The sequence below is a fragment of the Taudactylus pleione genome, unplaced genomic scaffold, assembly GCF_031769625.1.
Source record: "Taudactylus pleione unplaced genomic scaffold, aTauple2 ptg000518l, whole genome shotgun sequence".
In the NCBI taxonomy this organism is placed as follows: domain Eukaryota; kingdom Metazoa; phylum Chordata; class Amphibia; order Anura; family Myobatrachidae; genus Taudactylus; species Taudactylus pleione.
The window spans coordinates 8,966,429-8,988,897 of NW_028284920.1; the positions used below are offsets into that span (position 1 = coordinate 8,966,429).

The following is a 22,469-nucleotide window of genomic DNA, read 5'->3' on the forward strand; positions in this document are numbered from 1 at the left end:
CGGGTCTAACCCGCTGAGAAGCGCCGCTGCTTAGTACATTTATCCGCAGGGGATCAAGATTTTGTTGACCTCTCCATTTGTTTTGTTAAACATGAGAGAATGAACGTTCTCTCAGGCCACATATGTGGTATTTTTTCCACATTAGTGCCTGATGTGCAGGATCTAGTTTACCACGCACGCTGTAATGTTGGCAGTGGTCCTGTGTACAGGTCAGACACCAGGATCACAGGTAGAGATGTTTCCCTTCAGGCAGTGACTTCACAAACAGACTGATGTGGTCATTAACCTACATAGTGCTCACGCTAGGCTGTTTCAGCGGGGCACTGCGCCGCACCCTGCCCGATTTTGAAGGCGCTGAAATGCGCCCTGCCCTTGTGGTGGCACCCCACTGAACAGCCGTCCCCACCTGCGGGCCGCAGTGTCCTGCAGGGGGTGAAGTTCCGGTGAAGTAATCACAGACGACTGAATAGGTGCTGTGGGCATGAGCACGTCATCTGTTCAAACTGCGGGGAGAGCTTGGGGGCAGCCCAGCATCTCCGCGAGTGCTGGGCTGCCCCTACATGGAGGAAAAGGGGGCATGTCTCTGTGTGGCCATGCCCTTTTGCGGTCGCTGCAGTGCCCTTTTTATGCCAGGCGCCCTGCCTGCGCTAGTGTAAACTCTACTACAGGAGTTCTCCATGTTTTTTGACTTTGATTGGACTGAATGATGGTCTTAAGCTCACACATGTGCCACAGTCTGGTCAGTGCTGTCAAAATCTGCGCAGGTGTGGCCAACTCTATTCACGCTGAAATGTTCAACTGTTACCGCTCACAAGAATGGTACCGCCCCTGACATGCATACTTGTAATGGGCTCTGACAATACAATCTGATAACTGTGCAGTGGAAATTAGGGTCTGTACTTAAAACCAGCGGTGTGGCTGATGTTCTCGGCTGTTACTGTTTGAAGGGTTTATCTTGATGTACGCACTAAAATAATACTTTCTTTGAACAGCACCAGTAGGGTTTTCAGTGCAAACTTCATTTTTCTATAAATATTCAGCGAAACACAGGGAATAAAATACAAAGCAAACATAAAGGGTGTTTTACATCTTTCTCTGATCTTTCCACAAAGCTGCTGCAGAAATCTAACCCAATTACTAATTAGAAGAGAAATGAGTTCTAGTTACTGTGTTCCTAGCTAAGCTTTACTTTGTTCCCCATATTTGAAGTAATCTAGTTTCACACAGTGCTTGGCAGGAGACTCTGCTTTCACAATTTAAATTATTGAACAGAGAGGAGATATGCGAGACTGCTGGTTTTGTTGCACAGAATCCTGAACATCTGAAATTAAGTTTCTGCGTTCTCCTAGGTGATGAAATGAAATTACTGTTAATGTATACATAGGTTAAGTAGTTACTGCTAGGGAATAACAGTTTTAATACTTGGGTGTATGCCATACCTGACTCTCTTTTTGTACTCCGTTACCTTATTGTATTCACATGCTTTGGCATTCTGTTAGTCTCTAGCTGTCGCAGCTCTACAAGTGTTAGTATGCATCACTGTTTAATTTCCCCTTGCATGCTATATTTCATATTTTGGTCTAAGAGCTAAATATATATATATATATATTACAGTACTGTTTTAGGCAGATGTGAAAGAAACCACTGCAAAGTAATGCCGGCCGTACACGGTGCGACATAGTAGCCAATCCAACAGATTGGCACGATATAGCTCCTATATCATACAGTGTATGGGCATGACATCGTCCCGTGCGCGCTCCCGCTGGGTCGTACGTAGCGTCCCCAGATCTTACGGAAAACTCACTCGATCAGGGGATGCGATGTATGACCCCATGTTGCGCGATGTGGGAGAGGGAGGGGGGTGCCGGCATATCGGGCGGTCGGCCACCACTTCGCTCCATGTGTGGGGACCGCCCAATATGAATCAAATCAATATTTGGTGTGACCACCCTTTGTCTTCAAAACAGCATGATTTCTTCTAGGTACACTTGCACACAGTTTTGGAAGGAACTCAGCAGGAAGGTTGTTCCAAACATCTTTGAGAACTAACCACAGATCTTCTGTGGATTTAGACTGGCTCAAATCCTTTCTTACTCTTCATGTAATCCCAGACCAACTCGATGTTGAGATCAGGGCTCTGTGGGGGCCATATAATCACTTCCAAGGTTCCTTGTTTGGGGTCACTGTCCTGCCGCAGAATAAATTTGGAGTCAATCAGATGCCTCCCTTATGGTATTGCATGATGGATAAGTACCTGCCTATATTCCTCTATAATCCATCTGGGGGACGCTCCATTACTCTGGGTTATGCTTATGACCTATTGGAGTCTGGCACTAAAACCGTTATCTGCTGACTCCCTCCCCTACATAACACCTCCCATTTCCGGCAGCCCATCAGTCTTGTTTTAGTGCCTTGAAGCAAGGCACAATGTTGAATAGCTTAGCTTTTAGTTAGGTTTTATTTGAGTTTATTTTCTTTTTTAAAGCTCGTGCTTAGCCCCTGGTTGCAGGCGGCAAGCACTAGCAGAGTTGGGACAGATAGAATAGAGGCTGGAGCCAGAGACCTCACTCTCCTAGCCACTGCAGAAGTCACCAAACGTGTGTGCAGTCACTGGGGCTCTGTATCCTAGCATCCGACGAGGCTACTATAGGGATAGGGTAAAGCACAATTGTGCAGTGTATACCCCTTTCTTCTTCAGGGTCCATGGGGCTCCACAGGGAGACAATGTGGTGTAGATGGTACTTGGAGGACCCGACACCAACATAAAGCTTTTTTCAATCCCAGGATGCTCCAGCTCTTCCCCCTATTCCCCGCCCACAGCCTGAAGGCAACTCAGTGTTGTTGGTGTCCGGCAGGAGCTGGATCACCGTTAGAACAGTGCTGCTGCTGTTAAGCAGCCCAAGCTTTATTGTTATGATTTCTTTTTCATAATAGAGCAAGCAGCGCTAGACAGTCCTCTGAACGTCTGCACTGCTGCTCCATCACCCCTCCGTGGTGCCGCGACTCCAGCCCTCGGCGGGGCTCTGGGGGGACCTAGCTAGCAAGGCTCATGGGACCCCAGACTGTAGCCGGGATTCAAGAGGACAGGTAAGGTGGGACCCCGCTTGCGCAGTCTTACCTCCGGTCTCAGGAGACAGATCGGAGGCGCTGACCAGGACACCGGTACGTTCGGGACTCTACTAGACCACCAGGGTATAATATACTAGCGCAGGGGACATTACTAGAGCAAGGGACCCGGTGGTCGACGTCCGCATAGAGGAGAAGGCGCTTTCCCTGCGGCCCCTCCCCCAGCTCAGGACGCCATTCCATTGCGGTCTTGCCGCCCCTGAGCTGCTCCTCCCTCACCCTCCGCCTCCTTAGAGACTCACAGCAGCCATTTTCTGCATCAGCCTCAGGTCTCCGGGAATGCTGGTTCCGGTCTCCCTGTATACGTCTCACAGGTTATATAGCGCTATTTCCTACCAGCCACTGCGGTCTGTGTAATTGAATTTAGTGCCCACTGCAGTTATATTGTATACTATGCATTGTATGTGACTGATTGTATAGCGCTGCTGTCTGTTTTATTTTTTATTTTTTGTTTCTATAACTTTCATCCAATACCTTTCCCTTTCTTTCATTATAACCCTGGCATACTTAGGTATAGGGGGTTCATTGTACCTCACATCTACCTATATTTGTGAGGGCTATCAGATACTGTACATCTGTGTTGCGCTCCACACTCTGCCATATTGTACATATTTCTGGGTTGCTCACTGCACTGTGCCAGATTGTGTGCTACAATTATCCTTGCAGCTATGTCTAGCAAAGGCAAGAATAACAAGCAGCCTGCTGCTCCCACTCTGGTGTCTTGCAAGTCCTGTTTAGCAGGCTTAGCTTCAGAGGATCTCATTCAAGATGGTCCATGTGCATCTTGTTATACGGCACCTGGCTCCTCAGCCCTGGCATCCTCTCCTCAGGACCCCTCCTTAGCTTCTTTTTCACAGGTGTTGGCAAAAATTGTGGACCACCTACGCTGTGGTAGCTCCCTCTATGGGATGGCCACAGCAGGTACTCTCTGCAAATCATTTGATTCCCCCATGGGTAGATGTACTTTCTGCCTCAGTGCAGAGTCTGGCAACTACCTTTACAGCCTTTCAACAAATGCTGCAACAGGAGAGACCCTTACCTAGTAAAGCTACTAAGTGTGCTGTGTTATCTTCCCAGTCCACCCAGCTATCAGATTCTGAGTTATCATCTTGGGAGACAGAAGATGCAGACCTCTCTCACTCTGACTCACCCTCGGTAGAGTAGGTCACCCACACTAAATTGAATATACCTGCACTTGTGAGAGCTGTAAAATCTATTCATCAAATAGAAGAGACTCCTAGGGTAAAAGAGCCACTATTTAAGTGACAGAAGGTAGTTTTGCCAGAGACTCCTCACTCGGATCAGCTATCTGATCATATGTGTGAAGCATGGAATATACCTAGTAAAAAGTTTTAGCTGCCTAAACGCTTGATTTCCTTTTACCCTCTTTCAGCCACTGATTGCACTAAATGGGAAGATCCCCCTGCAGTGGATTCCCACGTGACATGCCTAGTTAATAACGCTACCTTATCTATCCTTAAAGTAGACTACGAATAGAAAAATGGAAGCTTGCCTGAAGTCTATATACTCTCTTACAGGAGCTATTTATCCTCCTGCCAGGGCTACGGCCTGGGTGGCAAAAGCCATTGATGGTTGGCAGAGGCCCTGGAAGATAAATTTCCTTCTGGTGCTTTCAGAGAACAGCTGTCCTACATATCTCATAATAGAGATGCAGCTACTTTGGATACTTGTCTTCTAGCTTCTAAGCATCTGCTACTTCTGTAGTAGCCCTCCGTATTGTTTGGCTTCACTCATAGAAAGCAGATTCGGACTCTAAAAAGGCTTTGGAGTCTCTCCCTTATTCTGGGGAGATCCTGTTTTGGCCCAGAATTGGACAAGATTGTGCATACCTTGGCAGCTTCCAAGACTGCGTTCTTGCCCTCTGCATCTACTACGAAGCCTCAGATTTCATCCTTTGTCCTTTTCATCCCCAAGGAAAAGCTAAAGGTCAGTCCTTTCCTCGGCAGTCAGCATCCACTAAGGCCTCCAAGCCTAGGACCAAACAGACCTGGGCTACAAGATGTCCACCTATCAAATCTGAGGACAAACCTTCAGCCTGACGGGTGGACCTCTCCTTGGGGGCTTCCAGGGTGTGACGCCGACTTCTTCAGTTCGCCCAGTTCTGGCGTCAGACCACCTCAGATACCTGGGTAAAAGAAATGGTCTCCCACGGACACGCCCTCTCATTTCTGAGGTGGCCCCCCAGCAGTGCTTTTGCACAAAACCTCCATCGGACCCAAGCAAAGCACTGCTCCTCCAGAAGGCCATTCAGTCCTTACTGCTCTCAGGGGTAATAATTCCGGTCCTCTCATCACACAGAGGGAAGGGCTATTATTCTACCCTTTTCTTGGTTCAAAAGCCCAATGGGTCTCATCGGCCTATCCTCAACCTCAAGTCTCTGAACAAGTTTATCAGGGTGCCCAGGTTTCGTATAGGAAACACTATGCTCTATTATCCTGGCTATGGAGCCTGGGGACTTTTATGGTGTTTCAGGATGCTTACTTATATGTACCTATAGTGCCTTCTCATCAGCAGTATCTCTGGTTTGCTGTCCTACAACAACATTACCAATTTCAAGCACTGCCTTTTGGGCTTTCTACAGCTCCTCGGGTCTTTACCAAGATCATGGCAGTTATGGCGGCCTATCTTCGTCGTCAGGGGATCAGACTGCTCCCATACTTGGATGATCTCTTGCTCTTAGCAAGCTCCCCAGAAATTCTTCACCACCATCTACAAGTAACCATTGCCTTTCTACAAACGCACGGTTGGCTGATCAACTGGAGAAAGTCTTCCCTGACTTCTTCTCAAAGAATTGTACATCTGGGAGCCTTCCTGGACTCTCGGGCTCAGAGAATCTTTCTGACAGCAGACAAAATCTCTGTATTACAGCTCCGAGTGTGCAGATTACTCCACAGTTGCCGAGTGTCAATTCATTCTGCGATGCAGACTTTGGGATCCATGGCGTCCACCTTCGACATGGTGGAGTTCACTCAATTTCACTACAACACCTGATCCTCTCCAGGTGGAAAGACTGCCTCATCTGCTCAGATCACAGATGATGGGCCTCTCTCCGGAGGTTCGCCTGTCCCTATCCTGGTGGCTACAGACGTCCCATCTAAACAAGGGTCGCCCCTTTTGGATCCCAGACTGGGCACTGATCACAACGGACACAACCTCCGTGGGTGGGGTGCCGTGACCGGCCAGCACTCCTTCCAAGATGCTGGACTCCGCTGAGGTGATCTAACCAATCAACGTACTGGAACTCGAGCCATTTACAATGCTCTCACTCTGGCTCAGGATATTCTTCAGGGCAAGCCAGTACAAGTACAGTCCGAGAGCGCCACGCCAGTGGCCTACCTCAATCATCAAAGAGGCAATGGTAGACGTGTCCTGCATTCTCACATGGGCTGAACGCCATCTCCCAGCCATCTCCGCAGTGTTCATCCCGGGGATTCTCAATTGGGAGATGGATATCCTCAGCCATCACGACGTGCATGCAGGGGAGTGGTCTCTCAATCCAGGAGTTTTTCACCTCCTGGTAGACAAATGAATTCTACCGGATGTGGACCTCATGGCCTCACGACACAACCACAAGCTTCCAGTGTATGGAGCCAGGATGAGGGACCCTGACGCAGCCTTCGTGGACGCATTATCTGTCAAGTGGACCTTCCATTTAGCGTACCTCTTTCCTCCAGTCTCCCTTCTGCCTCGAGATCTTCTGAAGTTCAAGCAGGAAGGGGGCACATTCCTGTTGGTAGCTCCGGCTTGGCCCAGACGCCGTTAGTGCTCCGATCTTCAAAGTCTCTCCATAGATGTTTCCCTCCAACTTCCTCTACAACCAGACCTGTTGTCTCAGGGTCCCTGTCTACATCTGGACCTAGCCCGTCTGTCTTTAATGGCTTGGCTCTTGAGACATCCCTCCTAAGGTCTAAAGGGTTTTCTAGCTCTGTGGTCCAGACCATGCTCAGAGCGCGTAAACCGGCCTCTGCCAGGATTTATCACCGGTTGTGGCATACATATTTCCAGTGGTCTGCTACTAGAAACTATGACCCTCAGGTTTTTAGGGTTTGTAGAATCCTTGCCTTTCTTCAAGCTGGATTAGATCTCTGACTCTGCCTATCCTCTCTGAAAGTGCATGTCTCTGCTCTGTCCATCTGGTTCCAGCGCAGAAGTGCTCCTTTACCGGATGTTCACACCTTCCTGGAAGGTGTTCTACGAATACAACCTCCCTTTGTCCCTCCCAGGGCTCCGTGGGATATGTCAGTGGTTCTCCACGCACTTCAGGAACCTCTATTTGAACCCCTGGATTCAGTAGATGTCAAATGGCTCACTGCAAAGACTGTTTCTTTTCGCTATAACATCTGCCTGTAGTGTATCGGATTTAGGGGTGCTTTCCTGTCGCTCCCCAATTCTAATCTTTAATCCAGACAGGGCTGTTCTTCGAATGCTCCCTGGCTTCCTTTCCAATGTGGTCTCTCATTTCCACCTCAATGAGGAAATTGTGGTTCTGGCCTTTCAATCACCAGACCTCTTGGCAGGTGAGGCCTCTTTGGATGTGGTCTGTGCTCTGAAGATCTGCGTGGACCGTACTGGTGCCATCAGGAAATCTGACTCCCTCTTTGTCCTATATGGATTTCACAAGAAGGGATGGCCAGCTAACAAACAGACTCTGGCCAGATGGCTTTGAATAACTTTCTCACAAGCTTGCACGCAGACTGGCCTTCCTGTTCCGACTACAGTATCTGCTCATTCTACTCGTTCTGTGGATCCCCCGTGTGTAGCCGTCAGTGGCGCGTCTGCTGAACAACTATGCAAGGTGGTCACGTGATCTTTTGTCCACACCTTTCTTAGGTTCTATGCCTTTGATACATTTGCATCTCAGGATGCTTCCTTTGGGCGCCTGTTCTCCTCTCAGCTCAGCAGCGTCCCCACCCTTGAACAACTGCTCTGGGACATCCCCATTGTCTCCCTGTGGAGCCCTATGGACCCCGAAGAAGAAAAGGAGAGTTATGGTGAAACTTACCCTTGTTAACTGTCTTTCTTCAAAGTCCATAGGGTCCACAGGGCACCCGCCATGACGCACCTGGCTTCTATGGGTTTCTTCTCTTGATCAATTGTTTCCTTCTCTGTGTGGGAGTGTGATTCTTCAGTGTACCAGTCTTCCTTTTCTCCTATCCTGCTCCTGCCTTGGGCTTGTTAACAAAACAGACTGTGGGCAGGATATAGGAAGGACCGGAGCACTCTGGGATTGAAAAAAGCTTTGCTGTTGATGTCCGGTCCTCCAAGTACCACCTATACCCCATTATCTCCCTATGGTCTTTAAAGAAAGAGAGTTAACAAGGGTAAGTTTTACCATAACTCTCCTTTTTCCTGCTATACCTGGCACACTGGCTTGCTGAAAGCTGCGGCTGGATCCGTTTGGTACTGTACATGCACACCCTCCCTTTGTCCTCCCGGGATGCTGGCAGCTGCTGATTTCCAACCCCAGGGACCGTGCAGGCGCGGAGCTGACTGCCTGGCCGCCCGGGTATCCGATAACAAGGTTGCTTACTTTAATTGACGGAAGGGGATGCATGCCTGACGGGGACACTCTTCCCCTCTTTCAAAAGATGAATGTGGGCGGTTGGTCCGGTGCCGAGCACCAGGCCGCCCGTACAACTGAGGCACCCTCTCCAGGCACATGGTGCTGGCTCTTCCGGGTGCTGCATTAGACCCACCGCCATTCGGAACTACTGGGGCATGCTGCGCCATGTTAGGCTCCGCCCCCAACAAGGCTACGGCTTAAGTCCTGACATTTTGCGCAGTTTTTAAACCCCACATCCAACACTTAGAGGTGTGGAATTCTGAGAACACACTGTAACTTTGCTGCTGGGGGACCATTGCTGACCTGAAGGGAGCACAGCAGGACTGGGATTTGTCACTATTGTACTAAACCTAGCATGTTTATAGTTGCTGTATGATATTATATAACAACAGATACTGCTCATTGTTATAAAGCAACATAACACTGCACTTTTTTCCCTTGTTAGGGGCTTAGGCAGTTCTTTTTTTCCCACATTGGTTGCGAAAACATTACTGTGTGGTTTATATTATTGTGATACTAAGTTACATTCTGCAATATTTTCTTTTGGGTCTCAGGCAGTCTTGTGTTTGTTTTACTTTCTTTCTTTCTCTTTGTATCTCAGTGGTATTGGGCATTATGTCGGGAAATCAGAGAAAGTTCCCAAAGGTAAACCGGGACCGGCTACATATTTCACCTGTACCAAATGCGATAAGAAATGACCTAAGGGTTTATAGAGGCAGGCTTGCTATGTTCAACATGCTTCGTGGTGTCAGTGGCCTCTCAGCCTGGGTGTTCTACAGAACAGCCCGGGTTGCCTGATTGGGCCAGGTCTATGGCGGGCAACATTGCTGAGTTATGTCAGTCTCAGGCTAGTGTTCTACCTGGTGCTCAGTCGCAACTGGTTTCTGACCCTTCTATAGAGCCACCCTGGGCCTGTAGGTGCCTCGCAGGGATGGCCATGTCCTTAAATAGGATGCCTCAGCCACTAAGAAATGGAGTATTCAATCTCCTTTTGTTTTTACTGGGGAAGATTCAGAATCTGTTGCATCATCCCAGGAAGAAGGGAAAATAGATCCTGATTTGGAAAATACCTCTGCGTAGGAGGGAGATTCAAAAACAAGTTCAGAAGAAGCACTTTTAATTGTTGCAGTCCGTCAGACACTAAAATTACAAGATTCTACTGTTCCTGAGACCAGTTCAGCCTCCTTTTTAAAGCATAAGAAGAGATACGTCTCTGTTTTTAAAGCCTTTTCTCATTTTGGATAGGCCTTGACAGAAGCTTGGCTCAAGACTGACACAAAGTTTCATGTTCAAGGAGCTTTATCCTTTCACAGAGGATGACACAAAGCCTTGGGAGATCCCACCCAAGGTGGATGGTCCTATCACTAGGCTAGCTAGAGCAATGGTCATTCCTACTGTTCAGTCTGTTTCTCTTAAAGATCTAGCAGATAGAGAGAGCAAATCTCTTTTTAAAATCAGTTTTTTTTCTCTGGGGTCTCCATATGGCCTATTATGGCCAGCGCCTGGGTTATTAAGGCTGTGGAAGCTTGGATGGCTGAGGTGGTTGAGGGATTCTAGACTGGGAATCCATCTGGAGCGATTTCCTCAGCTGATCAAATTTCGGAGCTCTGCGGGGAACCCTTACCTTCCAGTCTCCACCTCAAAATCCAAGTCTCTCAGCTTCCGGGCTTTTTGGTAACAAGGGAGAGGAATTTTTCAGGTCTTTGGAGGCACTCCAAGAGTTTCCCATAGAGGAACTTTCAGAGGATGGGATACCCACCGTCCTGTGATTAAGACACCCGAAAAACATTCCGCATGCCCCTTTGCGGGCTCATGTTCAGGTGGTGGGGACTCGTTTATTTAAGTTTTGGGTGGTCTGGAGTCAATTTGGCCCAGACCGTTGGCTGAGTGGAATTGTATCCAGATGTTACGTCCTAGATCTGGAAGGTCCAGTCCCAGATCCTTTCTTCGTTAGCCCTCTTTCTCAGGATGAGTGCAGAAAAAGGGCCATCATTCAGGTGATCTCTTGTCTTTTAGTAATTGGGGTAATTGGTCCGGTTCCTGCAGACCAACAGGGCTGGGGATTTTATTCAAATCTTTTCTTGGTGGACAAACCAGACAGATCTTAAACCAGTGGTTCCCAAACTTTTTTGAATCACGGTGCCCTAGAGTATCAGCATTGTTTTCACGGCACCCCTAATTCAAAACTTTGTTATTGAGAAATTCAGAAAAAATGTAGTAAACTAGTAAAGTGATATAAATTGTGATTACCTGTCATCCTTAGGTTCAGTAATGTGGAGGTGGACAGGTTTGCGCTCCTGTTTGTCCACATATTTACATTACATTGACCAGAAATTATTTAATTTGGTTCTGGACCACCATCCTGAGGCACCCCTGCAAGTGTCCCAAGGCACCCCAGGGTGCCACAGCGCAGTTTGGGAACCACTGGATTAAACCCTTACCTTCACCTGGAAAAGTTCAAGATTTAGTCAATACGATCAGTCTTCATCTCCATGGAAGAGGGAGAATTTGGCGTCCGTAGACATCAAGGACGCCTATTTGCATAGTCCCATATGGAAGGGACATCATCAGTTACTGAGATTTGCTGTTGGTCATCGGCACTTTCAGTTCCAAGCTCTGCCCTTTAGCCTGTCAACAGCGCCAATAGTCTTTACAAAGAATATGGCACACATGATCTCTCTGCTCAGGCATATGGGTATAAATGTTATAGTCTATCTGGACGATCTGTTAATCAAGGCTGCTTCAGTAACCCTGTTGCAGCAATGTCTTTAGTTGACGTTGGTCACACTCCAGAATTTAATTAAATGTATCTGGATCTCCTTTTCGACACTCACAGTCAGTCAGAGTGTTTTTGGTTAACCAGTCGGGAGTGAGAACCCTTTTGTTAATCTTGCAGGTCTCGATTCTCGGGTCTATGCAGCTGCTGGTAGAGATGGTGGGTCCTTTGAGCAGTCCTGTTTGCCAGATTTCATGCCAGGCCACAGCAAAACCAGCTGCTTCGTCATTGGTCGAAGACAGATGTTCAACTGGACAGGCAGATGTTCAGACTGTCACCACAAACTTGTCAGTTACTTCTTTGGTGGCTTTACAGCCCAAATTTGACCAGGGTTTCCCTGCTGTCAACCTGGAATTGGGTGATTGTCACCACAGATTCCAACCTAACAGGCTGGAGCGCGGTGGTACAGAACAAACATCTGCAAGGGCGATGGTCGACCCAGGAGTCCGCACTTCCAATCAACATCCTGGAACTGAGGGCGATTCGTCGGCCTTTGTGCAGGCCCAGTCCTTTCTGCAAAACCTACCAGTGCGGATGCAGACTGACAAGGCTACGGCAGTTGCTTACCTCAATGAACAGGGTGGCACATGCAGTTGGCCGATAATGCAGGAGGTTTCACACATCTTCAGGTGGGAAGAGGTTTGGATTCCTGCAATCTTCAGTAATTCACATTCCAGGGGTGGACATCTGGGAGGCAGACTTCCTAAAAGTCACCACTAGCCTCCCTGCGTGCTAAACAGCCCTTCTAGTCGTGCCATGCCGTGGCGGGACTTTGTAGCGCCGAAAGTCTTTTTGTGCGACTTTTTCCTTCAAATGCCTATATTCTGTGAGCAACTTCGACTGTATCTGCATGCAAATGCTACGTTGGTGTCAGCGGCTGTAACACTGTAACGTAGTGTTTCGTATGCAGATACACATGCAGTCACACACAGAACATAGGCATGCTGCATATCATTTTAATCAGCAGAAGCTGCTTGTGCTAACAATTTGCAAAATTTAGTTGAGTCCAATTCCCGGTAAAAGTCTGCTTTGGCATGATAATAAATAAAGCACAAGGGCAGACACTTAACGTGTGAAGTTGACCTAGGTGGAGACTGTTTTTCTCATGGACGACTTTACGTGGCCCTTTTGTGGACTTGTTTTTTTGGTACCCTTCAACAAAAAAAGAAGAACCCATATTTTCCTCTGAAATTACTTGAAACTGACAAAAAATAATTGGCATCCATCATTGTTTGTTCTACATTTAATCAAAATCAGGCTTTGCATGTGATTCTTGATTCAACATAGTATTTTAATTAATAAAACAAATGCAAATGGCATTGACAAAAATTATGGGACCCATAACCTAATATTTTGTTGCACAACCTTTAGAGGCTATCAATGTATCTGTCAATTGGTAATTTGGACCAATCTTCCTGATCAAACTGCTCCAGCTGTCTCAGGTTTCATTGGATGTCCTCTCCAGACTGTTTCAGCACTTTCCATAGATGTTCAATAGGACTCAGTTCAGGGCTCATAGAAGGCCACTTCAGAATAGTCCAATGTTTTACTGGTGTCCATTCTTGGGTGCTTTTAGTTGTGTGTTTTCGGTCATTATCTTGTTGGAAGACCCATCACCCGCAACTGAGACAGACCTTTCTGACATTGAGCAGTATGTTTTACTCCAGAATACCTTGATAGTCATTGTGCCCTGCACAGATTCAGGGTACCCTATGCCAGACTCAGCAAAGTAACCCCAAAACATTACTGAGCCTCCTCCATGTTTCACAATAAGTATGGTGTTCTTTTCTTGGAAAGCTTCAGCAGGAAGAATGCAGTTCGTTTGTTCCATAGGAAAGGTACTCCACTAATTGGTTGTTTTTGGGAAATCGATATTTCAAGCTAACTATCCCATGAATACTTTATGGGGTTCCAAACCATATATGGATATCACCAGTGTCATGATCATTGCAGGTTCAATACCTGGGCACTTTGCACCGCTATATAAAATAGGTTGACAGTAGTCACAATACTTGTGTCTGATGTTAAAGTTATGTACATGACATTCTGTGTTTTATTCTGGTCATAAAACATTTCCAATCTTCACATGCAAAGCACACACACGGTGTATAATTGGAGTGGATGAATCGCTGGAATACTATGAATAGTGAATTAATTCAGTTGTGCATAATAAATGTTATTCTGTCTTATATCCTGGTCTGTAAACTGGTGTCAGGTTATTGTGGGGAGATCATCGTCAAAGTGATATACTAGAGGGATGTAACAGGGGTGTCCTGCCATGGTGGCACTTGTATACTGATCCTTTCTCTACCCTGCTCACTCTGGTCATGGACTGCTCACTGAATGTATGAGAGAGGTGACTTCACTGTGAGAAGGGGTGGGACAGGAGAGTACAAGAATACTTTCTCTTCTCACCTTACTCTTCTCATGCTCTCAGTTACTGCACTACAGTGATTGCAGGAAGGAGAGGAGGAGATTGGCACCCTGCACTATTGTAATAAGTTATAGCAGAGTGGATAAATGGGGGATATGGGCAGAAAGTGGGGGTCTCTTCTCACCTTGTCTCATGGGAGGAACTACTCCTATTACAAATACACCTTTATGTACACATTCCATGAACAATTTATTTCAATCTTTCAGGCAGAAATATGGCGTTCAGAGGGGAGAGAGGTAATGATGAACAGCCCATGGAGATGATTAAAGTGTCTAATCTGAAGTAAGTGCTGCTCCACAATTGTTAAACAACTTTTAGTATTAAGTATTATGTATAAACTATTTGTAGAGACAGAGTACAGCAGATGTCTGGTTCTCCTGGTTATTTACAGTACTACAAAAGCACCATTCCCACGTCTCATGTCCTGATATCTGTCCCCTATGTATTGCAGGCAGTATCTGGTTGTGGTGTTTAAAGACAAGCCGATGGAATTGTGGGATATCAGGACTTGTACCCTGCTGCGTGAAATGTCCAAGATGTTTCCTACTGTGACAGCCTTGGTATGGTAAACTAGCAAATGTTGTCTGGGTTTTATGTTCCCCCATTTGCCAGGGGGAGATTCATTCTAATGATGGCATTAGAACAGTTGCAGCCGGTTCTGCCAAGAGGTCCCTAAGCAGTCTTTTTTTTTTTTTTTTTTTATCTATTTTATCATAGTTTTCAGATTAACAACAAGATAGAACAGTGTAAACCAGAGACCGCAGATATTAGATGAATATAAAATTGCATCTATTACCATGAACAATTGGCTTACCTAGCCTGTGATTGACATTCGAAGTGATGCATATGGTGCAAAGTTGCAATCCCATCAATACATTACACAAAAAGGTTAAATTACAATAATTTAAATTATATCCACAAAATAATAATAAACCAAAAATCAAAAGAAAGGGAAAAAGAAATAAGGAGGGAGGGGGACACACACACATACACAAGAGGATAGTGGGGGAGGGTGGTCTGGAACAGAGAAAAGTTCTCTTGTACATAAATCTCTGAGTGTCTCAGCCTAGATATCACACAATAAAGTCTATTACATAAACACATTTATGAATTCTGTAGCAGTTGTCTGTGGAGGTACCACTCAGTCTGGTCAAATACTCTAAATATTTGAGTCTGAATGTTGCTTTCCAACTTATCTATATAAGGGCCCCACTTTTTGTAGAAACCCATGACACCTTTCTCTGGATCCGCCTGTGCGGTTTTTTGTATCGAACTATAGAATTTGAAGTATCTTCCCTTTTACTTCAGCAAGAGATGGGGACGAACAAAAAATCCAATGCTGTGCTTTTTTTGAGACAAAGTCAACAGCATAGTAAGGATGGGTGTTAGGGAGTTTCGAAGAGGTCCCAAATACCATCCAGAAAAATTGATATATAAACCTACTACTGGGTCTGGGAATACACAAACAGAAAATGTTTCATTAATGAAGGCTATAACCTTGTTCCAGAAACATCTAATCTTCCTGCACTCCCACATACAGTGAAAAAAAGAGGCTGAGCTAAAATGACATTTGTAATATGCTCCTGTGTGTGTGGGATTAAATCGGGCATGCTGTGCCGGAGAGATATATGCCCTCTGTACTGAACGTAAATGCACTTCTTGTAAATAGGAGGAGTTGAGCGTTTTCATAGTTGAAGCATAGTGTTTGAGAATTTGCGATGCTTCAGAGAGGGAAGGGATATCTCTCTGCCACTGAGTCAATCGCTAATCCCAGCTGGATTGTGAGGAAATATCTATTATTAAGGAGTGTATATGTATGTATGTATGTATATATATATGTATGTGTATATATATATATATATATATTACATTACTATATGTGGAACGGACACACGTGGCGAGAACGGTTTTTATCGGATCCATATCTAGATTTGAGTTGGTATCAATAGGCGGGGGGTAAGGATTGTAAATAATGTCGGCTCTGCAGGTACATATAAAAATTTGTCTGTGGGAGATCATATGCCAATTTAAGTTCAGAGAATCTTATCCCGCCATGTTAAAAAGTGTGTGTTTGACAGAGATGGTAGGAAAGAGGGGTTTCCCCATAGTGGAATATAAGGGGATGTTAAATGGTTCCTCTGAAATTTACGGTTTAAAGACAGCCAGGCAAAATAAATATCATGAAATAAAGGGTTTTGAAGTATGCGAGAGGGGATATCAGAGCGTTTGGAGTGTACTAAAGCTCCTGGAGAATATGGGGAGAATACAGCTCTGTCCAATTGTTTATTGGTGAATATCTCACTTTCTAACAGCCAGTCGGCAACATATCTAATGAGAACTGCAAGAGTATAAGTAGAGTAGTCAGAGATCCCAATGCCCCCTGATTGTCTAGAAGCCATGAGTTTATTCAGAGCTACAGTGGGTTTCTTAGATTTCCAAATAAAACGTGTCATAATTGCCGAAGGCGAAGAATATCTTTTTTGGAAAGACTAATGGGTAACATTTGCATTATTTAGAATATTTTATGGAAAATAATACTCTTAAGTACTGCTGCTCTGCCTAGGATAGAGAGAGGGAGTAGTTTCCAATTATCTACTAAGGTGTTAATTTTATTAATAATGGGGGAGAAATTTTTCTTTATATAAAAGGGATATATTTGCAGGAATTTGGATCCCAAGATAAGTTATTTTCGTGGATGAACATTTAAATGCAGAAATGGGAGAAGATGATGGGAAAGGCGGGTATTCTTTGTGAAGGAACAATAGTTCCGATTTGTCAATATTTATTCGCTATCCAGCATGGCATCCAGAAGATTCAATTATTCGTAATATTTCAGGGATTGAATTTTCTGGGTCCGAGATGAACAACATGATGTCATCGGCGAACAGGGCTATCCTCAAATCCACATCTCCAACCCCGATTCCTTTGAAAATAGGGGAAGTCCTTAAAGCAATAGCCAAGGGTTCTAATGCTATAGCAAAGAGGAGAGGGGAGAGAGGACAGCCCTGCCTAGAATCGTGAATGGGGGAGAAAGATAGCCGTTGTAAGAGATTTGGGTCTGTGGGGAGGAATATAACAATTTAAGAGTGTGAATAAACAAGTCTGGGAAGCCAAAATGTGAGAGGGTATTAAATAGATGGGACCATATTACCAGGTCAAATGCTTTTTCAGCATCTAATGAGAGGATCATATGATCTTGCGAAGAGACAGCCGTAAGAGCTCTCCTAACGTTCACCTCTGAGTGTTGTCCCCAAATAAAGCCTGTTTGATCTGGGTGAATAAGTCCAGGAAGAAGGATTTTTAAATGGTCTGCAATAATTTTAGTAAGTAATTTCTAATCTAAATTAAGAAGGGATATGGGGCGATAGGAACTAGGTAGTGTGAGATCTTTGCCAGGTTTAGGAATTACTTTCAGAATGGCCGAGTTGAAATGGAGGGGTAACATAGGGCACTTGAGAAGAGAGTTGAGGATTGTCACTAAAGTGTCACCTATCCTAGGTAGTAGTATTTTCTAGAAATCCCAGCTAAAGCCGCCTGGGCCAGGGGCTTTATTTCCTTTAATATGTCTAATCGTATGCTGTATTTCCGCAAGAGAGATTGGAGCAGTGAGCGGTTGGGCTACTTCAGGGGTAAGTTTTGGGTAAGGCAGAGTGTTCCAAAAATCAGAGGAAAGATCTGGGATGGTAAGGGATGTTGTTTGAGGCGTCTCAGATTCAGAATAGAGATTATTATAGAAAGCGCAAAGTACCTCTGCTGCCTCCGCATTAGTAGTGGTGAGAGAACCCTTGGACGTCTGTAAAGGTTGTGTTACCATAGGAGGGCGTGAACCATTGAGAAGATTGGTCAAAAGTTTCCCTGTCTTGTTGCCAAATTTGTGGAATCGATGGTTGACAGAAAATAAATATTTGTCATCCATTTGGGACATAAATTCATCGAAATGTGTTTTGGCTAAGAGACAGAACTGCTTAGTTAAAGAAGAAGGGTGGGATTTAAATTGCTGAAAGGCTGTTGTCAGTGAGGATTAGGCGTCTAAATAATGAGAAGCATATTTTTTGTTGACCGAGGAGACATATGAGATAATATTTCCTCTGAGCACAGACTTAGCTGTCATCCAAAATAAAATAGGATCTGAATCTAGATGGGAGGCATTATCGAGACTGTATTCTTCCCAGGCGGTTTCTAATCTATCTCTAAATTTGGTGGATTTAGCTAAGTACGATGGAATTTTCCAAATTTTGGGTATAGAAGCTTCGTCTGTAATACATAGAAGGACTGTTAAAGCATGGTCAGCGATGGAAATTGTTTCTATCTTGGAGGCCTGTAGATTAGGAAAGAGAGACTGGGAAATTAGAATATAGTCGATCCTTGAAAGAGTCTGGTGGGCAGCCGAAAGGCAGGTATATTCTCTTTCGGTAGGGTTCAGGGCTCTCCATGTATCTATAGCTTGTAATTTAGCCAATAAAGGAATTCCAAATTTCGGGAGAGAGGGAGGGACTTTAGAAGGTTGTGATTTATCCAGTAGACCAGAGGAAATGAGATTAAAATCCCCGCCTAATATTAAAGGATATGAAAGTAAGGGGGTAAGGAGTGCCAGAACTCTCTGAAAAAATTTTTTGGAATAAGTGTTTGGGGCATAAATGTTGCAGAACACATAGGTATGTCCCTTGATCTTAATTGTGAGCACAAGGTACTGTCCCTCGGAGTCAGATAGGGTGGATATTACTTCCATTGGTAAGTGTTTTTTGCTCAGAATAGTCACCCCTCTAGCCTTTGAGTTTTATATGTGCTGTATCCGAGAACCCGCCAGTTTAACATATTAAGTTTCACAACCTCGTCTGGGAGTAAGTGAGTCTCCTGTAGTATTATAATATCAATTTTCATTTTATTAAGATATATAAGAACCTCTCTCCTTTTAGCAGGGGAGTGGATACCTCCAACATTCCAGGATCCAATGCTAAGAGAAGATATAATGTGACTTAGGGCATATATGTGACACAGGCCAAAACAGATATTCAGTGTAAGACCACCATGGAAGGGGGAGGGAAGGAGGGGACGGGGAAGGAAGGGAGACAAAGAAGACAAACATTTAAAAAAAGAAGAATATTATGAGTCACAGTATATGTTGATTAAAGAGACATAGACATAACCAGAAGGATAAGTGCAGTAAAATACTGTGCTTCCGGTGAAAATCACATATCAAAATTTTACCATATAACAGATGTTTAGAAATGTATAAACAACCAGCCAGAGTGAGAGTGATAAAGAACTCACGCCTAGCTCACCAAGCCGGTTCGAACAACATAATAAAGAAGATAACCAAACCCCCTTGAGGATTACATAACATTCACAGAGGTAAGCACTGTCATCGTGATACCATAAAGTATCATCTCCAGAAAAGATCGGAGTGCCTAGCATTGAGATATACATCTATACATAATAGAATACGTATATATACGAGTATCAAGACATAGTAAACGGATAACCGTAAGAGACAGCCATGTGACTTATCAGTCAATAATGGACGGTCCAGCAGATTATTACTTGATAAGGCAAAGATTTTTCCGCCGTATCCATTTACTTATTTATTTCTTTATTTTTGTTTTCCTTTTCAAAAGGGACATAAATCTCATTCTGTGGGTTGATCGCTGATATCAAATACAGTTGCCTGAGATAATTCCTGTAGATATGCAGTAGCATCTGCGGGTATAGTAAAATCTTTATGGGATGAACCCTCATATATGCGTAGTCGGGCAGGGTATAACAAGCCAAACTTGCGGCTCTCTGCAACGAGTTGGGAGCATATAGGGGAAAACGCTTTACAAGCCCTTGTCAGTTCCACTGAATAGTCTTGAAAAATAAAGAGTTTGTGGTCCTCCCACATCATATTTTTCAATCGGCGAGAAGCGGACCAGAATGCCACTTTGTACAAATAATTGAGGTACTTTAAAGAGGGTGACTCTTGGACGTGGCCTATTGGGGGTCGGAGGGGGGGCCAACCCTATGCACCCTTCAATTACTAAATCACGACATTCCTGTTCAATCCCTAAAATAGATGGCAGTGTGTTGCGCACAAAGTGTGCTAAAGCTGGACCTTTGACCGACTCAGGAGTCCGACTAATCATATGCTATTTCTTCTAGAACGGTTCTCTATATCATCCAGTTTATTCCAAATCTGATCGCCATCATGTTTAAGATCCTTCACAGAACGTTTTAGCCCGTCTATTTCATGCAGGGCAGCACCCACTTGGTTCTCTGTGACTCTGTGAGAAAGCTGCTGCAGTTGCTGAGATATGTTTGCCACCGCTTGTGTAAGAAGGGGAGTCATGGTGAGTCTGATGGCTTCTACTATTTCCCCATAAGTGACAGGGGAATCGGGGGGGGGGGGCGGCATACCTGAGGATTAATAGTGTCTTTTTCAGTAACCGGCTTCTTAGGAGCCGGGGATACATGATCAGCTCCGGCATCTGACGCCATATTGCAGCGCTTCTTTTCCTGTCTCCCAGGCAGCGATCCCTGTTGTGTAGCGGGGGTTGTGTGTCGGTCGACCCAGCGGTCCATGACTCACCGCAGGTTAGTGGATGGTCAGCGGGGGGCCAGTTTGGAGGCTGTAGCAGGCTTTAAAAGGTTTTTTCCGGCGGTGAGTGAGCGGAGCTGAGGGCGCTGCGTCCTCACTCCGTATACCCGGAACCGGAAGTCCCCCTATGCAGTCTTAAGGCACACATCCACTAAGCGATTTTATTGAACGATAATGATATCACTATCGTTCAGTCGTTCATAAATCGTTTGCAAAAATGTTTTAAACGACCAGCGATGCGCTTTCCCGCTGGTCGTTTAGACATCTATCATCGTGCAAACATGCTGTACAACCTGACGATATCGTCAGGTTCAGCATGTTTGCAGATGATTGATTGTGCCATCACTGACTGCTCGTTCAGTGCGGGCTCATCACAGACTGTAATCATGCAGTCGTTTGTCAATGTCATCGTGCAGTCGTTTGCTTATCTTCTAGTGGATGTGTGCCTTTACTCCAGTGCACAATCTGTTCCAAACTTTCACGTACTGCTGTGTTGTAATTATCAGTGAGGCTCTGCAACAAATACAGTAAGTTGGAAAATTACACTGATCGTTCTAGTTTGCCATCAACTAGACAGCTGCAGACTTTGAGACTTGTTGGCATTGTAAACAGAAAGTTTTGCAAGTTAGGTTCTAAAGAAACAGTCCAGATATGGTACACTCCCAGCAAAGTATAAAGTGATCCAGCTATATCACTAGGTGGTAATTCCCATGAAGACGCTACTGTCACCTCTGCTTGTCTCCATTCAAATAACCAGTATGTTTTTAGAGTGTGATAGGAAACCCACGCAAGCACATGGAGAACCTACACACTCCACACATATAAGGCCTTGGTCAGGAATTGAACTCACAACCTTGATACTGTGTGGCAGTAATGCTAACCTTTTACAGCAAATCAGTAGTTAAAGAGAGAATCTACCAAAAATTCAATAGACTAGGGCTTCTAAACTCTAACCCTCAGGTCATGTTTTGAGGCTTTCTTTAATCATGCATACAGTAGGTGAGTTCATCTATTTTGCTGTGTCCATAATAATCCCTCCTTGTTTTTGCAGACAGAAATGCACAAAACTTGACCTGTTGGTTGGTTGGGAACCCCTGGAATAGACATTTTACTTTATACAGAAAATACATTTACAAGGACACTTCCATAGAGATGCTCGGTATCACTTAATGAGTTGAAGTTTCTCTATGATCATCACACGGTCTAGTTTCTCATACACCATGTTGAAGTGAAGCTAGAGAGATGGAGATTTTGTGGCTAGAGCAGAAGAAAACTTCAGTGTGCGCGTTTCTTAATTGTTACATGTTCTTTCCCTAATGCTGCCTAAGTGAGAGGGAGTTCCAATCCTATACTGGGAATATATAATTGGAAAACCCAGGGTGCAAATAGGTACACACACTTCCAATGAATTTTACGTTTTTATAGTTGTCAGGTAAGTATGTGCTCTGTAATAAGGGCTTCAGATGGTATGCAGTCGGGAAACCAGCTACCTTAATACCAACAGCCGGCTTCCCGGCTGCTTTATCCCGGCGTGGGATAAATGACCGGCGTCTATATCTAGACGCTTGTCATTTACCCGACGCCAGGAGACCGGCGCCCAGCCTCGCGATCGAAGGGATGCCGGGCTCTGCCAGCGGACAGCCGCGGGGGGGAAGGTTAGGTTTAGGGCACCCGGGGGGGGGGGGGGACTTAGGGTCAGGCACCCCCCCGGGAGGGTTAGGGTTAGGCAGCGGGGAAGGGGGGGTTAGGGTTAGGCACCCCCCCGGGGGACTTAGGTTTAGGCAGCGGGGAAGGGGGGTTAGGGTTAGGCACCCCCCCGGGGGACTTAGGTTTAGGCAGCGGGGAAGGGGGGGTTAGGATTAGGCACTTGGGGGGGAGGTTAGGGTTAGGAACCCATAAGGAGGGTTAGGGTTCGGGGGTTAGGTTAGTTTATACTTACTTTAGGAACAATCTGGATCTTCAGCGCTGTCGGGCT

At 45.3% G+C, this 22,469-nt stretch overlaps 1 protein-coding gene across 1 annotated transcript in view; it reads left to right on the top strand.

Annotated features, from left to right (window-relative positions):
- The window catches only part of WDR11 (WD repeat domain 11), a 117,233-nt gene that overhangs the window by 40,885 nt on the left and 53,879 nt on the right, over window positions 1-22,469 (top strand). The window contains exons 13-14 of the mRNA XM_088450499.1: window positions 14,127-14,202; window positions 14,372-14,480. Of these exons, the coding sequence (XP_088306625.1) occupies window positions 14,127-14,202; window positions 14,372-14,480 (185 nt within the window). The remainder of the gene's footprint in view (window positions 1-14,126; window positions 14,203-14,371; window positions 14,481-22,469) is intronic.